General features: G+C 40.1%; 1 protein-coding gene across 1 annotated transcript in view; it reads left to right on the top strand.

Moving 5' to 3' along the window:
* PKHD1 (PKHD1 ciliary IPT domain containing fibrocystin/polyductin) overlaps positions 1 to 24041 on the top strand; it is a gene marked incomplete at its 5' end in the record, with an annotated part of 392126 nt that overhangs the window by 90534 nt on the left and 277551 nt on the right. The window contains one exon of the mRNA XM_081094978.1: positions 22448 to 22604. Within this exon, the coding sequence (XP_080951104.1) occupies positions 22448 to 22604 (157 nt within the window). The remainder of the gene's footprint in view (positions 1 to 22447; positions 22605 to 24041) is intronic.

Raw genomic sequence — 24041 nt, 5'->3', positions numbered from 1 at the left:
TTATTGATTTCAGAGAGGAATGGAGAGGGAGATAGAAATATCAATGATCAGAGAGAGAGTCATTGATCGGCTGCCTCCTGCACGCCCCACACTGGAATTGAGCCTGCAACCCAGGCATGTGCCCTTGACTGGAATTGAATCTGGGACCCTTCAGTCTATAGGCTGACGCTCTATCCACTGAGTCAAACTGGCTAGGGCTTCAAAACTTTTATTTTGTCTCTTTTAGAAACTGCCATTGAGACTATGTGCATTGGGAAACACAAAAGAATCATACTTTTACCAGAGAAATAAGTTATGCAAAAGGTGGCTTATTCAGAAAGGCCTTAACATTTCAAAGGAAGGCCTTTGGCTTCTAAAACCAAGTTTTGCCATTTGCTACCTGGTTTACCTGCAGGTTGCAGAGGTGGAGGTTTCTTAGACACAGCTGATTTTCATGGTATCTTCCTCAACTCCTTCATTAACTCTGAATAATGTGTAATATTTAGTAGAAATTACGTATTTTGCAGTATAGAGAGCCTCATTATTTACTTTGCTGTATTATTTTAGTGAAGTAATTGGAGATCAGATCTGTAGTTCCAAAATGTTCGGTTTAATCTGCCTTTTTAAATTTTCTGGAGAATGAGGCAATGCATCTTATAAGATAGGGATGAGGGATGCTGGAGGGAGATGCAGAAATTTTATAACATTTAGGTGTTTGCCAATATTAAATTGCCCCATAATTTTAGCTTCTCTCTTTCTACTTAGCCTCTTCACAAAGTCACTTAAGTGCTTTAATATACAAGACAAAACACCTTTTAGGTGACATGTGCTTAGAGTAGAAAGTTTAAAAAGAAACAGGTTTAATAGAAAAGTTTTAATAGAAACAGGCAAAAAGAAAAGATCCTCCATAATTTTAGCTTTCAGTGAAATGTTGGCCAGTGAGGTCATGAACGATACCAGGCTTGGCAATTTGGTAATTAAAGGACATTCTCTGTATGTTGAATGCATAAATTTGAAGTGTCATATGTTTAATGCTGGCAGTGTATGGGGTGAGATATCTATGTCTATTACTATATATCTATTCATAAAATTCACCATTAAGACAAATTTAAGACTTCTCTTTTTTTAAAAAATATGCTTTTATTGATTTCAGAGAGGAAAGGAGAGGGAGAGAGAGAGAGAAATATCAATGATGAGAGAGAATCATTGGTCTGCTACCTCCTGCATGTCCCACACTGGGCATCGAGCCTGCAATGTAGGCATGTGCATGACTGGGAATTGAATGGTGACCTTCTGGTTCATAGGTCGATGCTCCACCACTAAGCTACACCAGCTGGGCTAAGACTTCTATCTTAAGAAACCGTCCCATTCAGCATTATGGGAATTTGACTTTATTCTTTACTTCTGTGGCACAATTGGAGGAACAGTGCAATTGGCCTATTTAGGGTAATATATTTATTGGTGCCTATTTTTCTTTAACTTTTATTAAATAATTTCAAACATGAAAGGAAAGAGAATAGCATGATGAACCCTATGTACCCATCACTCACCTTCAACAGCTATCAACTTATTTACTAAAAAACAAACAAACAAACAAACAAAAAACCTTAATTGAAGACTATTTTTATGTAGGTTACCTTTGAAAAGGAAATCTGTAAATGGGAATTTTAAGGATAAAGGTAAGTTTTTGTATATGGGTTGGGCTGTGCTTGGTCCCTCATCAAATTTCATTGCCTGAACAAGTGACTATTCATTAACTTTAAGGCAATAAATAGTATATTGACCATTTATATGTGACAGGTACAAGGCATATAGCTATTTTGTGTGCATTGTTTTCACAGCACTGTGGAGTAGATATTATTAGCCGCATTTTACAGGTAAGGAAATGGACACCTCTCAGGTAGAAAGACTTGCCCTCTGTCCCATGATAGTGTTGGAGCTGGCAGTTTAAATGCAGTCTGGTTAATGTTAAACTTTCCCTTAATCATGGTGCTGCCTGCAGAATAAGTTACAAGAAATGATAGCCAGTGGCATGTCAGGGGTGGGAAGAAGATGAGATGGAAAAGAATAAAGCAGAATTGCAAATAAATGAGCTAATCTAAAAATATCTTTTCCATAAAATCTGAAAACTAGTGAAATTGGAGCAATTCTAAGTGAATTCAGTATAACTTCAAGGACACAGCTGTATTTTACTAAGGAATAAAAGTGTTTCAATTCTATTTTGAAAACCAAGATTCCTTTCACAGCCCAGAGTTGCATCCCTGGCCCTGGGAATTGGAAGGGCTCTTCGAGAAGAGAGGGGCTTCACTCATTCCTAGCCTGATTTTGTATGAAAAGATGTCCACTGGATTAAAACAGAGAAATATGCCAAACAGGGAGAGGACAGGACTCGGGAGCAGGTTTTATCAGTGCTGGGAGTGGCAACATCTGTGCAACGTTGTTAAGACTGAGCAAGTCAAGATGGCCGCGAGTAACCACAGGCTATGTGAAGAGATAAATGGTTGACCCCAGCCAGTGTCAGGCTACGATTGATGCCACTATCAGCCCTAGTGCCTTCCCAATGATTTTTTTAAAAAAAAATCTTTGATAGAGTGTGTTATCTAGTTACTGGCACAAGGGCAATAGCCCGGAGGGGTGAAGGAAAGGGAAAGAATAAAAGGTCACTCCAGGAGGACAATCTCTGTCGGAGTAAATGAGAAAAAAAGGATCTAGCTGAAAAGAGGAGGAAATAAATAAATAACAATAACAGCAGCTGCTAGATGCATGGATGGGATAAGTAAAATTGCTGTTTCCCTTTTGTCTGTCCTCCTTCCTCTCTTTCCTTCTCTCTCCTCTCTCTCTCTCTCTCTCTCTCTCTCTCTCTCTCTCTCTCTCTCTCTCTCTTTCTCTCTCCTGGGGAATTTAGCAGATGTAGCTATAGGTTCTTTGTTATTCCCTTGAACTTTTTTAATGGTCTGATTGGGATTGTTAAGATTTTTTTAAAAAGATCTGTAGAAGAGGTAAAATTATAGGCCTTAATTAGCACCCCCATCTGTCTGTAAAGTAATAATTCCAGAGTAAAAGTTACAAAACAAAATTCCACTAGATAATGGAAAAATATATCTTTATAATATGCCATTATTAATTTATGTGTGGTGGGGATGTGAATTAGATTCTGTAATAACTGCCCTGTTTTCCTCCCCATGTGCATGTGTGTGTACACATGCACACACACACACAGAAGTGTACCCACACGCATAGTTACTTTCACAAGTGCCTATGCACACGTTTGGAAAGACAGAGATAAAATTGCTTTTATTCAGTATTGCTGCACCAACAATTCTATGTCATGTTAATAGAATGTTAAATTGGCTCTTTTTAGCCCTGAAACAAGCTTTGCAGGAGGAAAACTGATAGAGTTCATTTTTTCTTTTTTTCTAAAAGACTATGGCTTTAATTAGTATGATTTTTTTTTAATTGACCTGGAAAATCTAGATATTTCCCCTGCCCAGCAAAGCGTATCTGTAGAAGGCAAAACGTTGGTTTGAGGGCAAGGGGCCGGAGGGCTGAAGTGGATCCATGGCATTAATGCTTTCTTTGAGAAGAATCATGTTGGATCTAAAAACTATTGGTCTCCAAAAGCATCTCTGGAAAGAGCAGAGAAGGATATTTTGGGCAGAGCCCACACTTTTCTAAAGCCAGAGGACTTAACAATGCGACTCCTGGACCTCCTCACTGGCCAGTGCTGTGCAGGGCCACCTTCCTTTGGCACAGGTTGGAGGACTTGCTTTGCCAGCCCCTCCTCTCTCACAGGCATCAGAGTATGGAAAAGAGCATGAGCCTTGAAGCTGGAAGACTTGAGTTCTAGTCCCTGACAACACCATCTTACCAAGTGATCCTGGGTCTGTGGCTTGATTTCTCAGAACCATACAGTCCCTCATGCATGTGATGGCAGCAGTGCTTCACAATACCTTCCTGCAATGTTTTGAGACTTAACTGAGTCTACAGGTGTGAAAAGTCTCTGAAAGTACTGAAGCACTATTCAACTCCCACAGTCCTTTTCATCAGTGTGGATTCCACTGGCGTGTGGTGGTGGAGGTTGGCTGTAATGTGGCCAAATGCCTGCAAAACTGCGATGTGATACTTGCAGAATAGAGGAATGAAACAGTGTTCTTGGAAATTTCCATAGAATTGTTTACAGTGGGCCCTAACCCACTGTTTTGCTCAGTGGATAGAGAGTCGGCCTGCGGACTGAAGGGTCCCAGGTTCGATTCCGGTCAAGGGCATGTACCTTGGTTGTGGCACATCCCCAGTAGGGGGTGTGCAGGAGGCTGCTGATTGATGTTTCTCTCTCATCAATGTTTCTAACTCTCTGTCCCTCTCCCTTCCTCTCTGTAAAAGAATCAATAAAATATATTTTTTTTAAAAAGAATTGTTTACAGTGGGAGCAGGGTGGAGGAATGAAATTTTAGAACTCCATGAAAAATACATACAGTAGTGTGTATTTTTTGGGCTTTTAATGATTTCTAGTAGGGCAGCATAAAATATATGCTATCTGATTTGGTTTGCTCATAAAATTAATGTTTGCAATACTCAATTTAAAATGAAAGTTTATTTTGTCAAGAATTTGTCTCATTTATTGAGGCATCAATTACATATAACAAAAATACATAGATATGAAGTATATATAGTTCATTGACGTATGTAAGACTATGAAGCCCACACTCAAATTTCAAGATATAGAACATTTCATTAACCAAGAAAGTTGATTTTGCTTTATTTTTTGCCATAAATGGTGATGCAACATCTGAATCTAAGAAATGTATTTTCTCCTTGTTTTTGTTTAAGGAAAACTATGGGGAAGACAAGGAGTGGGCAGGGACACTTACTGAGCACCTAATATTTGTCAGGCACTGAGTTAGTCCTCACACGTATTAGTTAACTCATTATAATGGCCCTTGAAAAATCCCCACTTTATAAATGAGGAACCGAACTTCAAAGAAATTAAATGAGTATCAAGGTTACTTAGTGAGTAAGTGGTGATGTTGAGATGTTAATGAGTGTAAAATCTATTTTCTTCAACTGGGAAAATAGAACAATTGTTATGATTTGGGGACCTGAGTGTCCTCCACAGAATCAGACATACTGAAAGTTCACATTAAAAAAGAAAAGTCGGAGGAAAAGGAACTTCTCTACAACTTTTTATTGGCGATTGAGTCTAATGTGAGATCTTCCTGTTTATGGGATTCCATTTGTCTCATAATTTCAGATTTCTGAAAACGTTACCACGTTTGAGACATGCTTTTATGCTGCTCTAGGTTGTTCTTTGGTGCATAGGCGCCTCATAGCTGAAAACAGAGCTCTGAAGTCCTGGCTCCACCACTTGCCAGCATTTTGCCTTTGGGCATGCTGTTCTGTCTCTGCAAGCCCCAGTTTTCTCATCTGTAAATAGAACCAATAAGATAGATCCCTCACCTGGTTGCAAGGTTTATATAGGGTTGTGGGAGTAAAGGTCTTAGCGTAGTGCCTGGTGTCTAATAAATGCTCAATCAGTGTTTACTATTATTATTTCTACTAAAGGCTCAGTGCACAAATTTGTAAACTGGTGGGGTCTGGCCCTAATCCGGGTGGATCAGGGCCGGGCCTGTTGGGAGGAGGAGACACGGGAGGTTGGTCAGCCGGCCTGCCTCGGGGCCAATCAGGGCCAGGCCAGCTGGGGGGAGGGGCTGTGGGCGATTAGCCAGCAGGCCTGCCCCCAATTGGGTTGGGGGGGACGATTGGGGGGTCAGTGGCCGTGGGAGGGGCCATGGGAGGGTGGATCTGGGGTGGGGCCAGGTGGGGGGAGGGGCTGCAGGAGGTTGGCATCCAGGCATGTTTAAGGTCAAGATTCTGCACAGCATCACTGAGCACCATTGTTCATAGAACTATGGCATGAGATTCAGAATGGTGCTCCCATTTGGTTTACTAATCATGGAGGTGGAAACTGACAGCATGCAAGCTGTGCGTGAACAGGGTGTGTGGGAGCATCCTTTCATTCAGGGTCATTCCCTGTCTTTCACTGCATTCTTTTCTTAAACAAGTCAGTGTTCCTAAAGCCTTCTTTGGTGGGAGGTAAAGTCAATAACTTGCTTCTAGGCCTTTCTCTTGGAGAAGCTACTTGGTTAATGATGGCTTCACTTCCATTCAAGGAACCAGAATTTTAACTAAGAAGAATCCATACCATCTTCCCTTCCTAGCCTCATTGATCTATTGTGTTCTCATTTTGAAAAAGACAATTTTAATGGCATTGCCCCCCTGTCCCAAAAGGTATTTTTATCTTGACTTTCTAATGACCTGAATGGGCTTATTTCTTTTCCTTTCTGGCCTGCCCCTTTATCATAACTCAGAGTTTTCAAATCTGTCCTCATAATTCAGTTTGCTGTAGAGCGAAGAACTTTATGAATACTTTCCTGCCAGACTTGAAAACAATTAGAGCAGTGACGAGAAGGAGTTAAAGAGGACCCCCCAAACCTTGAAACCAAACAGACATCACAGGGCAGGGATAGCAGGTAAAGTGGTTGCTATAAACACTTTCTCTTGAAAGCTGTGTCTTTTCAATAAACACACTGTAAGGCCCTAGCAAAATATTTCCAGTTGCCTTCCTGGGTGGTGCAGTGCTGGAAGCTGTTAGCTCGTGCTCAGTTAAACTTCTCAAGTCAAAGCTCATTAATAGTGATTGTAGCCAAAGACAGCTTGTAAGGAGCTGTGCAAACTTAACTTCCTCAAATAAAATGAGAAGAAAGATGACCATTTAACATTGCTTTACTTCCCCCTGCTTTCTTCACCTCCGCTTCGAGTTTGTTTTTGGTTTTATTGACAGTAGGTTTCAAGTTTATACTCAGCATTTCCCTTAATTTGCCTTGTCCTTTTATCCCCCCCTTGGGAAATAGGCCTATTACAAAGGTGTTGCGATGTTTCTTTGAGTTTTAGGAGGAGCGTTGTGTCTGTTTGAAGCGGGCCTGGAGGAGCCTGTGAAAGTGTGAAGGCAGAAGGTTCAGCTTTTGAGCGAGAGAAACACACTGTGATATGATTATGGGTTCAGATGCTATTCCCAGCCTTGTCTGAATACAAATGTAAAAGGAAATTCTGTTTCCACAATAGGGATGTTTCACATTAAAATATTTATACAAGCAATCACTCCAATTATTCGTAGTCTGATCAGTTCTCACCATTGTGGTTACCTGGAAAATTCAATGAAAACACAGATTTTTTTTTAACCTGGTCTGAATTTATTTGTGCAGTTGTGACTGTGGGTTGGCCTCTCTGTGCAATTCTATGACAAACTAATAATTGAACTACCAAATGCAAATTCAGCATCAACTTGGCCTCCCCTTTGACTTGGGGTTTTGCTAGCAGCACACTTTACTGCTCTGCCCTCCTGAATCTTGCAAAGGCTCGCTGGGCACCACGTAATGAATGCCCAGGATTCCAGCTTGTGTGCAAGAGGCTGAAAGAACCAGGGCAGATGCCTCCAGGTGTCGGGCTGTGGATATCTCAGAGTCTCTCTTACTGGGCTCTGTGGCCACAGTTTTCTTGGAGAATTTGAGTTTGGATTGCATGGAAATTTTTGTGTGACTTCAGTCATTGTAGAGGTGGAGTGTAGTGGTAAGAGTGTTTAGGGTGAGTGGGTGTCAGGGGATGGCATTGTAGCAGGGGTTTCTTCTGAGGATTTATGGTCATTCCTCATGGGGGCAAGCATAGGTCCCAAGCAGAGGTTTATGAGCCCTGTGGCTTTCTTCCACTTTTCATTGAAATAAGAAATTTTATACGCTCCCCCCTCCCCAATGGTTTGTTTAATTTTTAAAGAAGCTGATTGCTTTAGGCCAGTGTTGCTCTGCTAAACAAAGGACATTAATTGTGAACTGCTCACCATCTTGAAATTAACAGGAACCTCATTACAGTGAGTTTGGGGTCACAGATAAAGGTTTTAATGACGTGGGATTATGTTGAGTAGACTGCATTGTTCAGAGTGTTAAAAGTTGGCATGATTTCTTTTTAAAAGCCAGGTGATTATGTTTCTGCAGGTGGAAACATAATCTGGGATTAGCTTTTATCTTCTCAACCTTCTCTTGCAAACAACCAGATTTTGCCCTTCTAGGAAAAGAAGCCAGCATGTGTGGCATTGTAAGCGTTGGCTTGTATGCTGGTCAATTCTAGCCGGTTAGCTTCCTGAGAGTAAGGAATTATGTCACTTATCATTTTATCTTCTGGGCCTAGCACAGTACCTGACTCAATGAATGTTTACTGGTTGAATATAGTAAACTTCATTAATTGATACACTAACAATATTGTAGGTGGAATATTTAACTTAGGAGGAAAATCAATTTTATGGATTCTAACACATTAATCATCTCTAATAAATGGGAGCTGCGAATTACAAAGAAATGCTGTCCATTTCTTGAGGCAGGTGTGGAGTCACTCTGCTGGCAGACAGTGCCAGCAATTTGAGTTACGCTTTGATAAATATATTCTGCAATTTTTTCAGAAACACTAAATAATTTTGATAAAGAAACTGTTAAAATTTCAGACAAGAGAGAGCTTTATGGTGCAACTGTAATCCACTATGTGTTGACTGCCTGTTCCACATGGTTGGTCTAATTCATTAATTTGGTCTAATTAACTTGTAAGTGCCCACCATGTGCCAGGTACTGTGCTAGTAACTTGTAACACACAGATGATTGACATGTAGTCCCTGCCCTTGTAGAAGTCACAACTTAGCAGAGGAAACATCAATATAAATATGGATCACAAAAGCAGTAAGGGCAGAGTGCAGGGCAGGCACTGAGGAAGGGTAACTTCTCAAGGGCCCGAGAAAGTCATCACAGGGAGATTTAAAGTGGAGTTAGACCTTGAAAGGTGACTACATTGCCCAGGAGAGAAGGGGATATGCATAAGTATGGTCATGACATGTGTAGGAGACAGTGTAGCTTTTGGTATAGCTAGAGAATGGTGCCTGTCCTAGTGGAGGCATGGGGAGGAGTGGGAGATGAGGTTGGGAGACTGAATATGGGGTGGGGGTAAAGTCCAAATTTAGATATACTTATTTAAATTTGGACTTTACTCTCTAGGCATAGAGAATCAGCTCTCTTCTAAGTTCTAAACTGGTGTATTCTAAGTGTGTGTGTGTGTGTGTGTGTGTGTGTGTGAGTGTCCGTGTGTGTCAGAGAGAGAGCGAGTGAGAGAGCTGAGGAAATTGGCTGTCAGGGGTGAAGGACAGGAGTGATGTAGGTGATTTTATTTTTGGAGTTGGGTAACTCTGTAAGCTCGGTAGCTAGTGGTGTCATTAAGCAATATTTCAGGTATACTAGTATAGCTAAGTTTGTGAGAAGGGAGATAATGAATGCAGTTTCATATATATATACAGAATGCTCCATGTAACACACAAATGGAGATATGAGCTATTTAGAGTTTAGGAGAAAGTTCAGGGTTTGCGATATATATTTAAGAGTGGTTACATGGTAGATGGTAATAGAAACCAAGGGAGGTGGTGACTACCCAGGGAGAATGTGCAGATGAGAAAGGATAAGGACGCTTGAGGACTGCCAGTGTTTGTGGGATGAAAGAGGATGCTGATCCCTGCTCATATATGTTCTAGATCCCTCACCTCCTACCTCAGAAGCACTTGATGTCTCCAGTGACCATCTGTCTTTTCTTCATTTTCTGTCTCTCTTATTCAGTTAGCTCATTTCCTTCAGGATATAAACTGTTTAATTTTAAACAAAGCACTCCAAACTTCTCCTAATCTTCCTTCGATCGTATGGCTCCTTTTACAAAGTGGTTTGAATTTTCTCCTTCCCTTCACAGCTACACTTGTTGAAAGAGGAACACCGGTGGCTGTTTCCAGTTCCTCACCTCTGGCCCATCCTTCCCCTCAGCTTCTTGGCTTTGACAGCCCCTCAGGACTGAAATGCCCCTGGCCAAGATCCCTGTAACCTCCCACTAAATAAGAACTCCCTTTTAAGTCCTCATGGCCTGCTTTTGAATGTGTTCGTCTTACTGGGCTCTAACAATCACTTAACTCCACTTCAGTCCAATGCAATTTCAAAATCTCCAACTTTTACTCAATTTTTAAAAACCCCCTAACCCCCAGATAGCTCAGAAACCTGTCGTGACAATGGTTATTTCTGTCTTCTCTCCATCCCCTGTCCCACTTCCTCTAGGAGTTGGCCCAGGGGGAGGGAGGGTTAGGGTAAAAGCACACACCATATGTGGCAGGTAAAGGAACAAGGCGACAAGTGTCCTCCTGGGCTGGTCTGTGGGGTCATCAGAAATCCCCTCGCTGAGGTCCTTGGCCTGCAACTCTCTCTGACCTGGCTGGCTCATCGCTTATTTGGTGTGGGGGGCTTTGCTCTCCCTGATAGCCCAGCCTGCTTCTTGGGAAAAATTTCTTTATATCACCCCACGTTTGTTCCCTGTGAGGGGACTCACAGTCACCTTGGCTTTTCCAGCAGTGACACCAGCCTGCTTCCAAGCTGTGTCCTCTTTCCCTCTGGTGCTGGGCAGGGACAGCTCCAGACACAGTCTCTTGCCTTTAGACCTCCAAGGTGCGAATCAAGTGCTGGTGCCTTTTCCATTAAGCTCTCCCATTCGTTCTCTTTAATCTCCTCTCATTTGGCTTAGGTGAGGTGGGAATGGAGATTGAATATACCACAAGTTACCAAACATTGCGAAGTTGTGTGGAATAAGTATTTTAGCAATATATGCAAACCCCAGTGGCAGAAAAGGAAGGAGAGGGGACAGCTAGCTCTGCCTTAGGTTGAGGGGACACTAGTTAAAGCTTCCAGAGAAAGAGAGATGACGTGGCTTTTGAAGACTGAGCATGTTTTTGTCTGGTAGAATGGGGTTGAAAGATCTAGAATAGACGAAGGTACTTGATAACTTCCATGAATGAAAGCATGGAGACGTGAAACAGCAGAGCATGTGTGGGGAAGGATGGATGATTTGTATCTGGTATCTCATGAGGAAGAGGCGAGTAGAGTGGAGAGGTGGACAGAAACTTGAGAATAGAGAGCTGTATATGCAGAGAGTTGCCTTCATTGTTGGTTTTTCTTTCTTTATCTGGTAGTAGGAACTTGAAAAACCCATTTAACCTCTTTGGGCTCCAGTATTCTTAGCTGAAAAATGAGGCGACTGGATGCTCTAAAATCCTTCAATTCCAAATGAGGCCCCAGAGAAGTATTGAGCCAATTGGGTAAGTTTAATTTTTAATCTGCTGGTTTAGTCCAGAGAATTAAGAGCCCAAGAAGGTTAATCATTTAAGTAAAAACAAAGAAACATCTTTTGTTTTCTAGTTTTTTAATTGTGGTAAAATATGCCTAATATAAAATTTACCATTTTAACTATATTTAATTATACAGTTCAGTGGCATTAAATACATTCACATTGTGCAACCATGGCCACTGTCTAATCTTTAGAACACTTTCACCTTCTCAAACTGAAACTTTATACCCACCTATATATATAAAAGACTAAGCGACTGTTAGGACCAGATGACTGGACAACCGGCTGGTAGCTATGATGCGCACTGACCACAAGGGGCAGACGGTCAATGCAGGAGCTGCCCCCTGGTGTTCAGTGCACTCCCACAGCCAACCTCCCATGCCGGCCAACCTCCCGCAGTCCCTCCACCTGTCTGGCTGGTCCTGATCAACCCCAATTACAGGCTAGGCCGTGAGACCTCACCTGTGCACGAATTCGTGCACCGGGCCTCTAGTTAAGTAGTAACTCTCCATTCTCCTGCCCCCAGCCCCTGGCAACCACCATTCTATTTTCTGTTTCTATGAATTTGACTACATAAGTACCTCATCTAAGTGGAATCATACAATATTTGTCTTTTTGTTACTGACTTAATATCTCTTAGCACAATGTCTTTGGGGTTCATCCATGTTGTAGCAGATATCAGAATTTCCTCCCCTTTTAAGGCTGAACAATATTTCATTGCATGTACCACACTTTGTCCATTCATCTGTGATGGATGCTTGATCTGCTAATGCTGCTATAAACATGGGTTTACAAACATCTGTTCAAGTCCTTGATTTCAAATTTTTTGGATATATACACAGAAGTGGAATAGTTGGGTCAGATGGTAATTGTGTTTAATTTTGTGAGAAGCTCCTGTACCATTTCCAAAGCGGCTGCACATTCCTACCAGAAATGTACAAAGGGTTCCAATCCAATTTTTCTACATTCTCACCAACACTTGTTTTTTTTGTTTGTTTATTTGTTTGTTTAAATAATAGTCATCTTAATACATGTGAAGTACTCTCTCAGTGTGATTTTGATTTTGAGTTTCCTAATAATTAATGATGTTGAATATCCTTTCATACTCCCGTTAGCCATTTGTATACCTTTTTACACTTTCCAATTAGTTGAGTATAGTGGGAAAGAGGAGGGAGCAAAAAAAAAAATGTGTCTGTTTCATGTGATTGATAGACAATCTCTCTCAATTTTCTAAAACAAAACCGAAAATTTCTGAGGCAAGGGACATTTCATCTGGAGAAGGTGATGTCAGAAAGATGCCAAGTAGTAAGAAATGGGGATGATAGAAAGCTGTGCCATAAGCTTGATAGCTTTTTCATGGGATCTACTGATGTGGTTCATACCTACTAGAATGCCTGCTGAATAATCTTGTAGCAGTGACTTAAATTCACACTTTTGAAATGAGATATTGGAACATATATCTAAGTTTCATTAACCCCTAATTAGTAGAGGGCCTTGTTGGGAATTATACTTCTTCCCATTGGGAAAAATGGGAAAGTTTCTCTTTTTTTTTTTTTTTTAAGGCAAAACAGAGCTACATGAATAATTAATTTTCAGCAAGTTGAGAAACTCATTTCTAGAAAAGGAATAATCCCCTAACATTTGGAGAATTCTGTAAAAAGGCATTTTGCTTGTGTTCTGAGAGGTGTTTTGTCCTCTGATAAATCTCCAGTATTGATCATTGAATTAATCCATCCTTGTGTGCCTCAATAGTTGATTATTGCTGCTTTAAGGCTTGTTACATAGAAGTCTTTCTGGCTTTTAAATTTCTAAACTTGGGTGATAACCATGTCTTTGGATTGTTTAGTATTCACCATGGGTTCTGAGTTTTCTGCCTTTAAAGACATATAATAAGGACAGTTTTTCAAGTGTTTGTATAAACTAAGTGTATATGTTATATACATGTGTTTATACATTATATGCATTTTATACAATGAATTCCAGGTGACGGCAAAGTAGATGATTAAAGTATGTTTTGATATCTGGAAATTATATTGAGCTGTATGAATTTTTGGAAGGGCTTTGGAAAATTTTTGCTTTATGGGGTTTCTGTGAAGAAGAGTTTACTAGAAAGGAAAATGTATATTTTCCATAATGCTTATTTATCACAAGCAATAAATTAGATATAACATTTTTTAAAACAGCTTAAAGCCTACTGCTTTGATATACTAAATAAATGGCAGTTTATTTTTGGATTTTTAAAAAAATCATGGGGATATTTAAATTACATAACCACCTGCTTGTCACTCCTACCCATACTAATAACTGGCATGTGAAAATTTGGAAAAATAAAACACATATTTTCCATCATGTCAAAATGGCATGTGGTTTTGATCCTGAGAATGGAGGGTTTCCATCAGACTGCCCTATCTGAAATCTCTGGGTCTATTTCCTCCCTTGCCTGGACTGCTGTTACTGGTAGTTGGTGTTATTCAATTATCTCTACATTTTAACCTTGGTGTTTACCTCTAATGTCACTCAAGTCAGTAGATGATTCATTGCATCTGGAACCTATAAACAGGTTTTGGCAGAAAAAGGACAATGTGTGGCAGCTGCTTTTGGAGTAAAGGGGACAATGCATTTGAAACTGGGCTCTAAGAGCTTAGAAATTCAATTACGCATTCATGGTCCAGGGCTAGGTACCACAATGCCTGGCCCCCGGTGAGCACCCAGTGAGTGTTCACGAAGATGATGGTGATGATTTTAATCAACACGGCCTGTATTTACAAGAAAGGCATCTGCACTGCAGTGGACAGGCAAGTTCCCCAAATTATAGATTTTTGAGATTTCCTCTCAGTTCTGAAACACATCATTTAATCTTTCTGGATTTCCTCATTCCTCATGTAGGACTGACAATTTGTGATGTTAGCCTTACAACAAATAACATTTTGTATCATCAAATACAAGACAATATATGTATGAATGCTTCCTGGTAAGACATGATGCTACTTAGATATTGGGAGTTCTAAAAATATAAATTAACATTTCCTTTGTCTTCCTAAAAAGAACATCAATCTTTACTCTGAAGCTTAAAACGTGAGGGAAGGGTTATTTAGTCAAGGCCAGTGAAGGTACCTGGTACAGGATGGGTTTCTCTGGTTTCTAAGCTTGGTTTCCTTTGCAGAGCATTGAAGCTTTGCTCTTTTGTTGTGTGAGGGAATAAAAAAGTTAGCTCTTCTTTTTCTCCTCCGGAAGCAATGCAAGCAAAACCAATTATATTTAAATAACCATTCTCAGAAGTGGAGTCAGAATCTGGGCTTTAAAAGTTTCTATCTCCCAGAGGACACATGTGGTGGCTGTGCTCAGGATCAGGAAGGCTGTGTATGTCTTCAGCCTAAATAGAGAGAGGTTGTGAAGCCATAGCAGTCCATCTTCCTTTTGGTTAACCTAAAGTCAGTTGATTTCTGAACTTAATTACACCTACAAAATTCCTTCACCATTGCCACACTCTAATGTAACCGAATCATGAGAGTGATTCCCTATGGTGTTCCCTGGCTCTGCTCTTAATTAAGGGAAGGGATTGTGTATGGCAGGTACTCTAAGGCCAGGAATCCTGGGGAGTATATCAGAATTATGCTTACATTTGGGGATCTGAGAAGGTCCCTAGACACAGCCTTTGTAAAGGTCAGGTTCTGCTGGCCTTGCCGTGATCTGTCCATGTCTTCCCAGAGTCTACATATTTCCCTTATTCCTGGGCTTTCCTGGAGAACCAAGGAATGGACACACTCTGAATCACTTCTGTTCCTAGAGGCTTTAATTAGGCTTTTGTTTTAGAGGTTCAGATTTGTGGTGGCCTCTGGGGAGGTCACAAAGGAGGGGATCTAAACTCTTGGTAGAATATTCATCTCTATATTTAGTATTTCTCGAAGCTGGAGCATGTCTGCTGCCAATACAAAGACTGGGAGAAAAGTTGGCTTTGTCTGGTTTGGATCCAAATGTAAGAAATTGGTGTGGAGTCACTTCAGACCCAGTAAAGTGTCTAGGCAGCTCCTTGCCTGTGTGAGCCGTGGGCATGATTCCTCCAAAGAGGCAGGAAGGGAGTAAGGGAACCACTAAGGGGAACCCAGTTTGTTTGTGTTCATCAGAAACCGGCCCACTTTTCTAATTGATTGTTCACTACCAAGTACCTTGATGCTTCTTTAGCCTGGGCGCTAAATGTAATCGAGTTTTGTTTGCTTTTGTAAAATAATTTTTTTTTTTTGCCCTTGAGGAGATCATTATTTCTATTGTATGAAGATGGTGGCCCCAACATTAAAAGTAATTAGAGCAGGTGGCAGTGCATACTTCTACTGTAAAATACGCGGATGCTTATAAACTGGTTTTCATTCTCTGGGCTTCCTCCTTTTCTCTGTGCAACCACATATTTGAGAAGGAGGGGAAAAAAGGTTCCCCTGGTGTCTGAAACAGAAGCTGTCAAAGGTTCATAGCAAGGAGAGTGCGCTCCCGTGTATTCAATCACTAAAATTAAGTGTTTTCGAAGGCAGTGCAGTCACGGGTCCATTGCATGGGGAAATAACACGCTGTAGTCCATCACTTAAAATGTTAACCTTGTCTCTTACTAGTGACTGGGAACAGAAACACATGCTCTGTGCTCGCTGGTTAAATGGCAGTATGTCAGCTCTGTGGAAAAGGCTAGCGTGTATCCGTCAATCTCCTGATTTGGCTCTGTGTGCGTACGTGTGCGCGCACCTGTGTGTGGCATGAACACACACATACACATTTCCAATCATCTTTATGTAGCCTTCGAAGACCTGCTTTATTGCTTACTGGAAAATGAGAAGAATTGAACCAGTTTCTAGTATTTCAATGTATATCCTTTCCTAAGTTGTTTTTGCTTGCCAGTCCTCAAGCTCTTAGGTAGCTGCATTATAATGGTCAATTTTTCATTGTAGAAAGTTTCATTTTGAACATATTTCAGTGTTGATGGAGTATAGATGTAGTGTTCTGGGCAAATTATAGATAATCAGACAATATTATTTCTTACTGATAGTATGAATTGACACATATCAGGAGCCAGCAGACTTTTTCTATAAAGATCCAGACAGTAAATATTTTAGGTTTTGTAGGCAATACAGTCTCTGTCACAAACTGAAAGCAGTTATAAACAATAAGCAAATGAATGGTTGGAGCCATGTTCCAATAAAACTTTAATCAAAACATTGGGTCAGTCAGGTTTCCTGTCTGTCTCCTTGCTGACCCCGCAGCACAGCAAGTGGGCTCCTTCCCCAGGCTCTTCCCCAGACAGCCTTTGGCTCACATCCCAGTCCCTGCTCCAAACCTTTGCCAGAGGTGTAGTCCCTGATCATTCAGTATGAATAGCTCCTTTCAACCATGCACTTGTCAGCCACTTCACTCTGTTTTTCCCCTCGGGGCACATTGTTTGTTTTAGGTATTGAACTGTTACCTCTCTAAAATATAAGCTCCATGCAGTCAGGGATTTGTTTTGTTTTGTGCCTAGACCAATGCCTAGTAGGTAGTAGTTCCTCAATAAATATTCAGAGACCCATTTCTTGAAATCAGAGACCCATTTCTTCCTTAGTTCTAGGCAAGAGAAGAGTTTGTGATTATTAAGTGAGATAATACCTGCTCGGTGCAATAAAAAATTGTTAGCCATTATTATTAATTTTAAAAATTAAAAGCATTTAAAATTGAAAGTAGAGAAGGCAATATGTACATTTTTCAATTGTGAGAACTAGTGAGCTATAAGTAAAATGTCTGGCTGCCATTATTATTATTATTTTCTTCAACAGGTGAAATAATATTCAGGCTTATAATTCAGAAGAGACATTGTTGAAAGAGATTTAAAGACCCAAATAGAGAAGATAAAGAAAGGCTCTGTAAATTTGTACTGTTTGTAGACTTTAATAGTCTCATGAAGCTGGAGCGCTACAATAGCTTCCATGTACCAAAGTCTGAACTAATATCAGTATTACTTGAGAAACCACAGAGCATAAGATGTGTATAGAATTGACGGCTAAGCTAGTGAATTGGGGACAAAGAATAAATTTGAATTGGGCACAAGTCTCTTGCAAATGTTGACATTTCTTTGAGTAGTCAAACTGCTGGGAAATAGGGAAGGACTTTCTCATATTATCTCATAATCGTGAAGGGTTTATAAGCACCGAAAAAAGAAAGTGATCACTTAGAGCCCACATGAGCTCAGTAGGAACAAATTATGCCAAAGTAATTGAATTTCCTTTTTGTTCCCTAAAGAGTTATTAGATTATAGGTCAGGGGCTCTATTTGTAATCTTGGATTTGTAGATGTTTGACTTTTCTACAATGAGCATATTTTTTTTTTTAATCAAGTGAAATAATCTCAGCCTGTGCTAATTTATCTGTAGTGTCCAGATTAAAAAAAGACCAGGTGATCAATACACTGAATTTCACCTGTAAGGCAGTCTCCACCAGGGTCAGCCATCCAAACTTCTGAACTCCCATAGCGCCTTGGTTTTGCCTTTAATTGTTGAATTAATCACACTTTATACTAATTATCTGGATATTTGTCTTTTTCACAATAATACGAACACCTCAAGAACAAAGCTGAAATCACATGTATCGAGAGAGAGAGAGAGAGAGAGAGAGAGAGAGAGAGAGAGAGAGAGAGGTCTTTATATTAGTTTAGATATAACAGGTTTTGGATTTTAATTGGCAATTTAAACATCACCCAACATTATGATACAATTATTTAAATAACCAAGAGTATTAGTTGGGAGAGCAAATGTTATTTAATAATAAATGGTGTGACAACAGTCAACAGTTAACTATTTGGGGGAAAAAAGCAAAAGCTAAAAACAAAAATGGAAAACTTCCCACCAACACAAATTCTTAATTAGGTGAGGATTAACATGCAAACATAAAATCTACAAAACAAGAAATGATGTTTATATATGAATGAAAAAAGGGTATCATATGCATAAAATAATAGAGGATGCCACAAAAGAAAAGATAAATATGTTTGCTTTTATAAAAATTAAAACATTTCTATGTAAAAGAGCACTGAAAAGGTTAAAAAACAAATTTCAGCTTCATATCAAGTTATTTTACTTACTAAAATTATATTTTAAATTATGGCATAGTAATTATGAGCCCAAGTAAGAGTTGACTATTCATTCACTCAAATGTGCTTTTGGGGTAGCTGTTGTACACCAGGCATTGTTGTATGTACTGTGAATACCAGAGAAAGCCAAGAAGCTCTCATGAAACTCTCATTCTATTGGGGGTTGACTAACTATAAATAAATAACTGTATACCATGTTTCAGTGATGATAAGTGCTTTGGAGGAAACAGAGTAGGGTAAGGAGTGTAGAGAACGTTGGTTACAGGGACCTGCCTTTTCCTGTTTCCAAGGCTTTCATGCTGAAGAAGACATTCTGGTGAGGTGTCAAAACACTTCTTCCTTGTCTTTGTCATCGGGAGACCCTATGACTAGAGAGATTGCCACTATCTCCCTCCTTCATCATCCCAGCTTAACACATGCGCTCACAAAAAGGTCTTTGCTTTGCCTGGTTGTTGCAACTTGCTGATCAATGACTTCTTTCAAGATAACTCTGGTGGTGTTGCTAATACATTTAAGGTGACATGTGAGATTTGCAGACGCTGCACATTCCCTAAAGTTCAGAGAAGTGCTGACATGCTGTAAGAAGAAAACAAATTGCATAAGCTTCCTAGCTGAGGCAGGAAAGTGTTTGCTTATGTTTTCTTGTCTGGTTTTTTTGGGGCTGCATATACTGAGGTAAAGGTGAGGGCATGTTCTGGATAATTCTTAAATCTCTATTTCTCCACCCACCTCCTTATGCCCATGGGGACATGATTTTCTTCACCTGCAGAATGGTAGTGAGTGATTCATTTATCTCAAAGAAGGGAACTAAAGCTAAACACTGAGCACCTTGAGAGCTAGCATGGAAAGAGCTTAAAGCATTTTCGGTGAAAGTGAAACCTACGTTGACCTATAAGCTGGGCTGATGACACAGAGCATGGCTTTCACATCATATTGATATCTGCTCAGAGACTTTTAAATATATTGACAAGATATCTTTTATCAGTACTGTCACTCTTCTTTGCTTGGATCAAAGTGATAGTGATTGGAGGATAAAGATGTTGGAAAGTGAGCCATCCCCATTGTTTTCATGGGGCATTGCCCTGTGTAAGCAATGATACTATCAAGTGTGTCAACTCTGAAATTGTAGCAGAGATAAAATTCTTATGGCACAGCCCAAGCCGGTGTGGCTTAGTTGGTTGAATGTCGCTGGTTTGGTTCTTGGTCAGGGCACATGGCACAGGGCACAGGGCACAGGGCACAGTAGGGAGCATGCAGGAGCCAGCTGATCCATGTTTCTATTTCACATCAATGTTTTTTTCTCTCTCTCAATAAAAAATATATTTAAAAATAATTCTTATGGCACATACTTGCATTCATGGATTCACTGACAACTTGCAGTAATGGAGATACATTGCTCTTCTACTTCCTCAGGTAGCTGTTAGATAGTTGCATGAATTTTCTAGGACTTTTTGTATTTAATCAATCATGTACTAAAGCATGAATCATCAATAAAAATGTATACATTTCAGGATACCTTTATTATTCTAAGGAGAAGTTTGGGCACAGGAAAGCTTGGGTATTTTGAAACTTAATGCTTGATATGTGTATTCTTTTGGCATCTACCACACTGAATAGAGAAAGCTAAAGTGGAAAAAATTGGTAGAAGATTTCATAGGGAAACTGAATCTAAATCTTGGGCTTAATTTAGATACAATCATCATTTGGTTTAAATTTAAATAGAGTTTGAAAACAGAAAGGAATGTGGGCTGAATCCAACAAATCAGGAGATCTAGGGGATGTAGCACTTTTAAATAGTATAGGCCTTATCACCTGTTTGTCTATTTATTGTATCTGGAAAGTGCTTAGGCATATGTCGTATGTAATATCCATAAATGTGTACATGGAGTTAACAGGTAGATTATTCATTTAAGAAATTATATAACTGATTTTTATTGTGCACTTATTATGTGCCTGACACTTTTTAGGTGATTAGGAATATAACATTGACCAGAACAAACAAAGCACCTGCTATTTACTTGAGTAAGCTTAATATATGATAATACATAAGGAATTCTATGATACAATACCTGGATGAAAGTATTAAGGGAGAAGGAGTGATTAGAGGTATTATTTTAATAAGGAGACAGGGAAAGATGTGTTATTTGAGCAGAGACCTGAGTAAAGTAAGAGAGTGAGCTATGTAGATACTTTGTGGAAGAGTGTTCCAGAGAGGCCACCATGAGTGAAAAGCTTGCTCTGCATGATCCAGTCTGTTTCTACCCCAGTGGCTCTTGACGCAGAAATTAAGCTCTTCGATCCTTTGCTTTCTCAGTTGTAAAGAAGACATAACAATATTCGACCTTTCTCTCTGCTGGGTTGGGGCTGAGTATAGCAATGTTTGAAGATTGACAGGACAGCCCTAACCGGTTTGGCTCAGTGGATAGAGCATCTGCCTGCGGACTGAAGGGTCCCAGGTTCGATTACAGTCAAGGGCATGTACCTTGGTTGCGGGCACATCCCCAGTAGGGGGTGTGCAAGAGGCAGCTGATCGATGTTTCTATCTAATCTATGTTTCTGACTCTCTACCCCTCTCCCTTCCTCTCTGTAAAAAATCAATAAAATATATTAAAAAAAATAAAAAGGTTGACAGGACAAGCCAAGATGGTATAACACAAGGAAGGAAGCAAATGATACATACACATGTTTCAGAGTAAGAGAGAAAGTCTTTAAAATTCGCTTAGAGCTTTGGCAGGCAGTGCTAATTCTAAGTCACAAAATGTTCCCAAACTAATGAATGGAAGTTACCAAAGGAATGGTCTTCCTTTGACCCCCTAAGACTTTCTCTCTTACATTGGGATGACTCACTGATTTGTTTTCTCCTTTGCAGGTATAGAAAATGAAAAGATCCTGCTTTTCCTTATTTCAAAGCCTTACTGGGGATTGGGTTGAGCATACAACTTGTGACTATTGAGCTGGGTATTAGTACACACTCCTGGAAAATCTACTGGTTTTCCTGGCAACACATTTTTCTATTTTTCTCTCTCAGAAACACTCCAGGGCACTATTTGCTGTGTAGGTGTAGTTATTGGTATTATAAACATGCCTCCCCTTCTTAATGATCTTCTCCCATCTGCCTTTAACACCTCATGAGAGGACCTTCTAGGCAGTTATTTTATAGGAACTCAGGCTTCACATTTGGTTGGAATCCATGTGGGAAGAAGGACTGTGTGGAGAGAGGCATACACATGTTGTGTGTATTACCTTTAGGGGATCACCTTCTCCATTCTGATTTCATTATATTTATCATCATTATGGTTCCATAACTGCACAAGACATTTAGACATATTCTTGGCCTCTCGCATGAGCCAAATATTGCTTTCTGTGATTTTAACACCTTTCTTTTGAAAAAAACATATGATTTCAGTGTGATCATAAATAGGAAAGCCCAAAGTTTTGAGAGGGAGCCTAAAGGCTGGATGGGGAGGGGGTGCCTCCTCCTCTGGGCTCTTCCATGTCTTGCTCCCTGCCCCTCACTCAAAGGTTCTGGGCTATCATCTGAGGTCGGTTGGCATTTCATCTGTGTCTGGGCTTTTTCAGCACCGATGCACCAAGCACTGAGGGAAAGGCAACAACACAGTAATACCAGAACAGGTAGAGTGTGGGAGGATGGATCTGAGCACTTAGAAAGAAGAATGTTCCTATAAAAAAGGCACTTGCAGTACAGCCAGTGAAAAATGATACCAATTACATAAAGCAAAATGCCACCCATCATGCAGAACATTTTAATTCTCTGTATTTCAGGCTATTTGCAACTTTTTTGTCCAAGACTCAATATGTTGTCTGTAAAAATAAAAAATAGAATTTACCCCATCTGTTAGGTAGAAGGGGGCTTATGCTAGCAAAAAAAAAAAGGTGAGGAAAACATTACAAGCCTGTCACTGGAGAATTCCAGCGACCAGGCACAAAGGGGCTTTAAGGATAACTTTGCCCCTTTTTGATTTAGTTGTATGCAGAAGAGAGGGTGGCTAAGTTTAGTGAGCCTTTTAAAATTATATTTAAATTAAGTTTAGTGTAAGGAGTTTATGTTTTGATTGCTCACTCATTCTATCCAGCTTTAAAACAAACAGAACAACAAAACTCTGTTTTCCAGGGCAATGTTTCCTTTCATTTCTGCCGGAGGTGGTCAAGGGCTTACAGCTGGTTTCCTGAACGGGCGCCACAAGATGGCGACAATGTCACGGTGGAGAATGGCCAACTGCTCCTGCTAGACACCAACACAAGCATTCTCAACTTCCTGCACGTTAAAGGTCTGTAGAATTTGGAGATGGGTGATGACATCAGTATATATATATATATATATATTTCTATCCCTTTTATGGGAAAGGAGGGAGGGTAGTTTTTTTGGATAACTTCTAGTACTTGTTGACAATTTATTCTTGGACCAAATTGAGATTTTGCTATGGAAGGAAGAAGTGGTCATAGGGTTCAAAATGAAAGCTCTTTCTTTGGATTCTTGTAAGCACAGAGCTTTGTATTTAATTTTTTAAATACAAGGAAGTTACCAGTTTTCTCAAAGAATATGCTTTCTTACTCAAGCACTTTGTAGTCATGCTTGTCCAGGGCAGCCCCCACAATGTAGCAAAATGCTCTGACATCGGTTAATGCTGCCGCCTTTGAAATTCCCTGCCAGAAAGGCGACGTTTTCCTGCTTTTACCCTGTTGTGGTTTTGACTTCCTGGTCCCATGGAAAGTCATATAAATAGGCTTCCTTATTGCAAAACCAGCCACTTAGCTCTAGGGTCTGGGAAACTGGAAGAGACTAAGAATTCAAATTTCAATTCCTTCACCACATCACCAAGTGACTAATTCAGTCATTTCGCCTCTTTGTTTACTTATGTTAAATGAGAATAAAAAGTATTGCCCATTTCAATGGCTGATAATAACAAATGGTTATCAAAGTGACTTTGTTCATTGGTGAATAAAAATTGCTTGGGAAATGTGATTAGTAACAGATACCTATAAAACTCTTCACTAAAACACTATTTTTTACTAGAAATATATTTAACAGTTCCAGAAGGATTTCTTCTTGTTAAAGTAAGAGCAAGGCTACATGAGAACAAATATAATATTTTGAAGAGATTAACTGATACCATTTTGATACTTGTCTCTTACAGATGGCATTTTATCATTCTACTAGAGGTCCGGTGCATGAATTCATGCACGGGTGGGGTCCCTCGGCCTGGCCGGAAATCACAGCCTATCGGGGCCTGCTGGCTGAGGGGGAGGAACTGAGGGAGGAACCACAGCCAGTGTGGGGGAGGGACCACGGGAGGTTGGCCGGCTGTGGGAGTGCACTGAACACTAGGGGGCAGCTCCTGCATTGAGTGTCTGCCCCCTGGTGGTCAGTGCATGTCATAGTGACCAGTCGACTGGTCGCTTAGCCTTTTATATATGTAGATATTCTGGAAGCTGTTTTACTTTTCTGTATTAGCAAAGAGAAGTTTGCAGGCAAATCACTTAATTAGTACCCTTTAGGAAAAGTGGTATGTCAATTTAGACTCTTGCCTTTGTGGTGTGTGTGTATAACCAGTGGCCATGGGGAATGTTGACTTATTGACAGCCATCTATGGTCTGCAGACTAGCAGTGGTGAAGGAAAATTACAGACCTAAAGCTTCAACTCAGAGAGAAGATACTGGTTGGAGACCGTTAACCAGGACTCTCTTCAAAGGAGTCAAATCTGCTG

This window comes from Myotis nattereri (assembly GCF_964212035.1).
Source record: "Myotis nattereri genome assembly, chromosome: 6".
Taxonomy (NCBI): Eukaryota; Metazoa; Chordata; class Mammalia; order Chiroptera; family Vespertilionidae; genus Myotis; species Myotis nattereri.
Note: the sequence above shows the minus strand (reverse complement) of the source record. Positions and strands in the feature narration are given on the sequence as shown.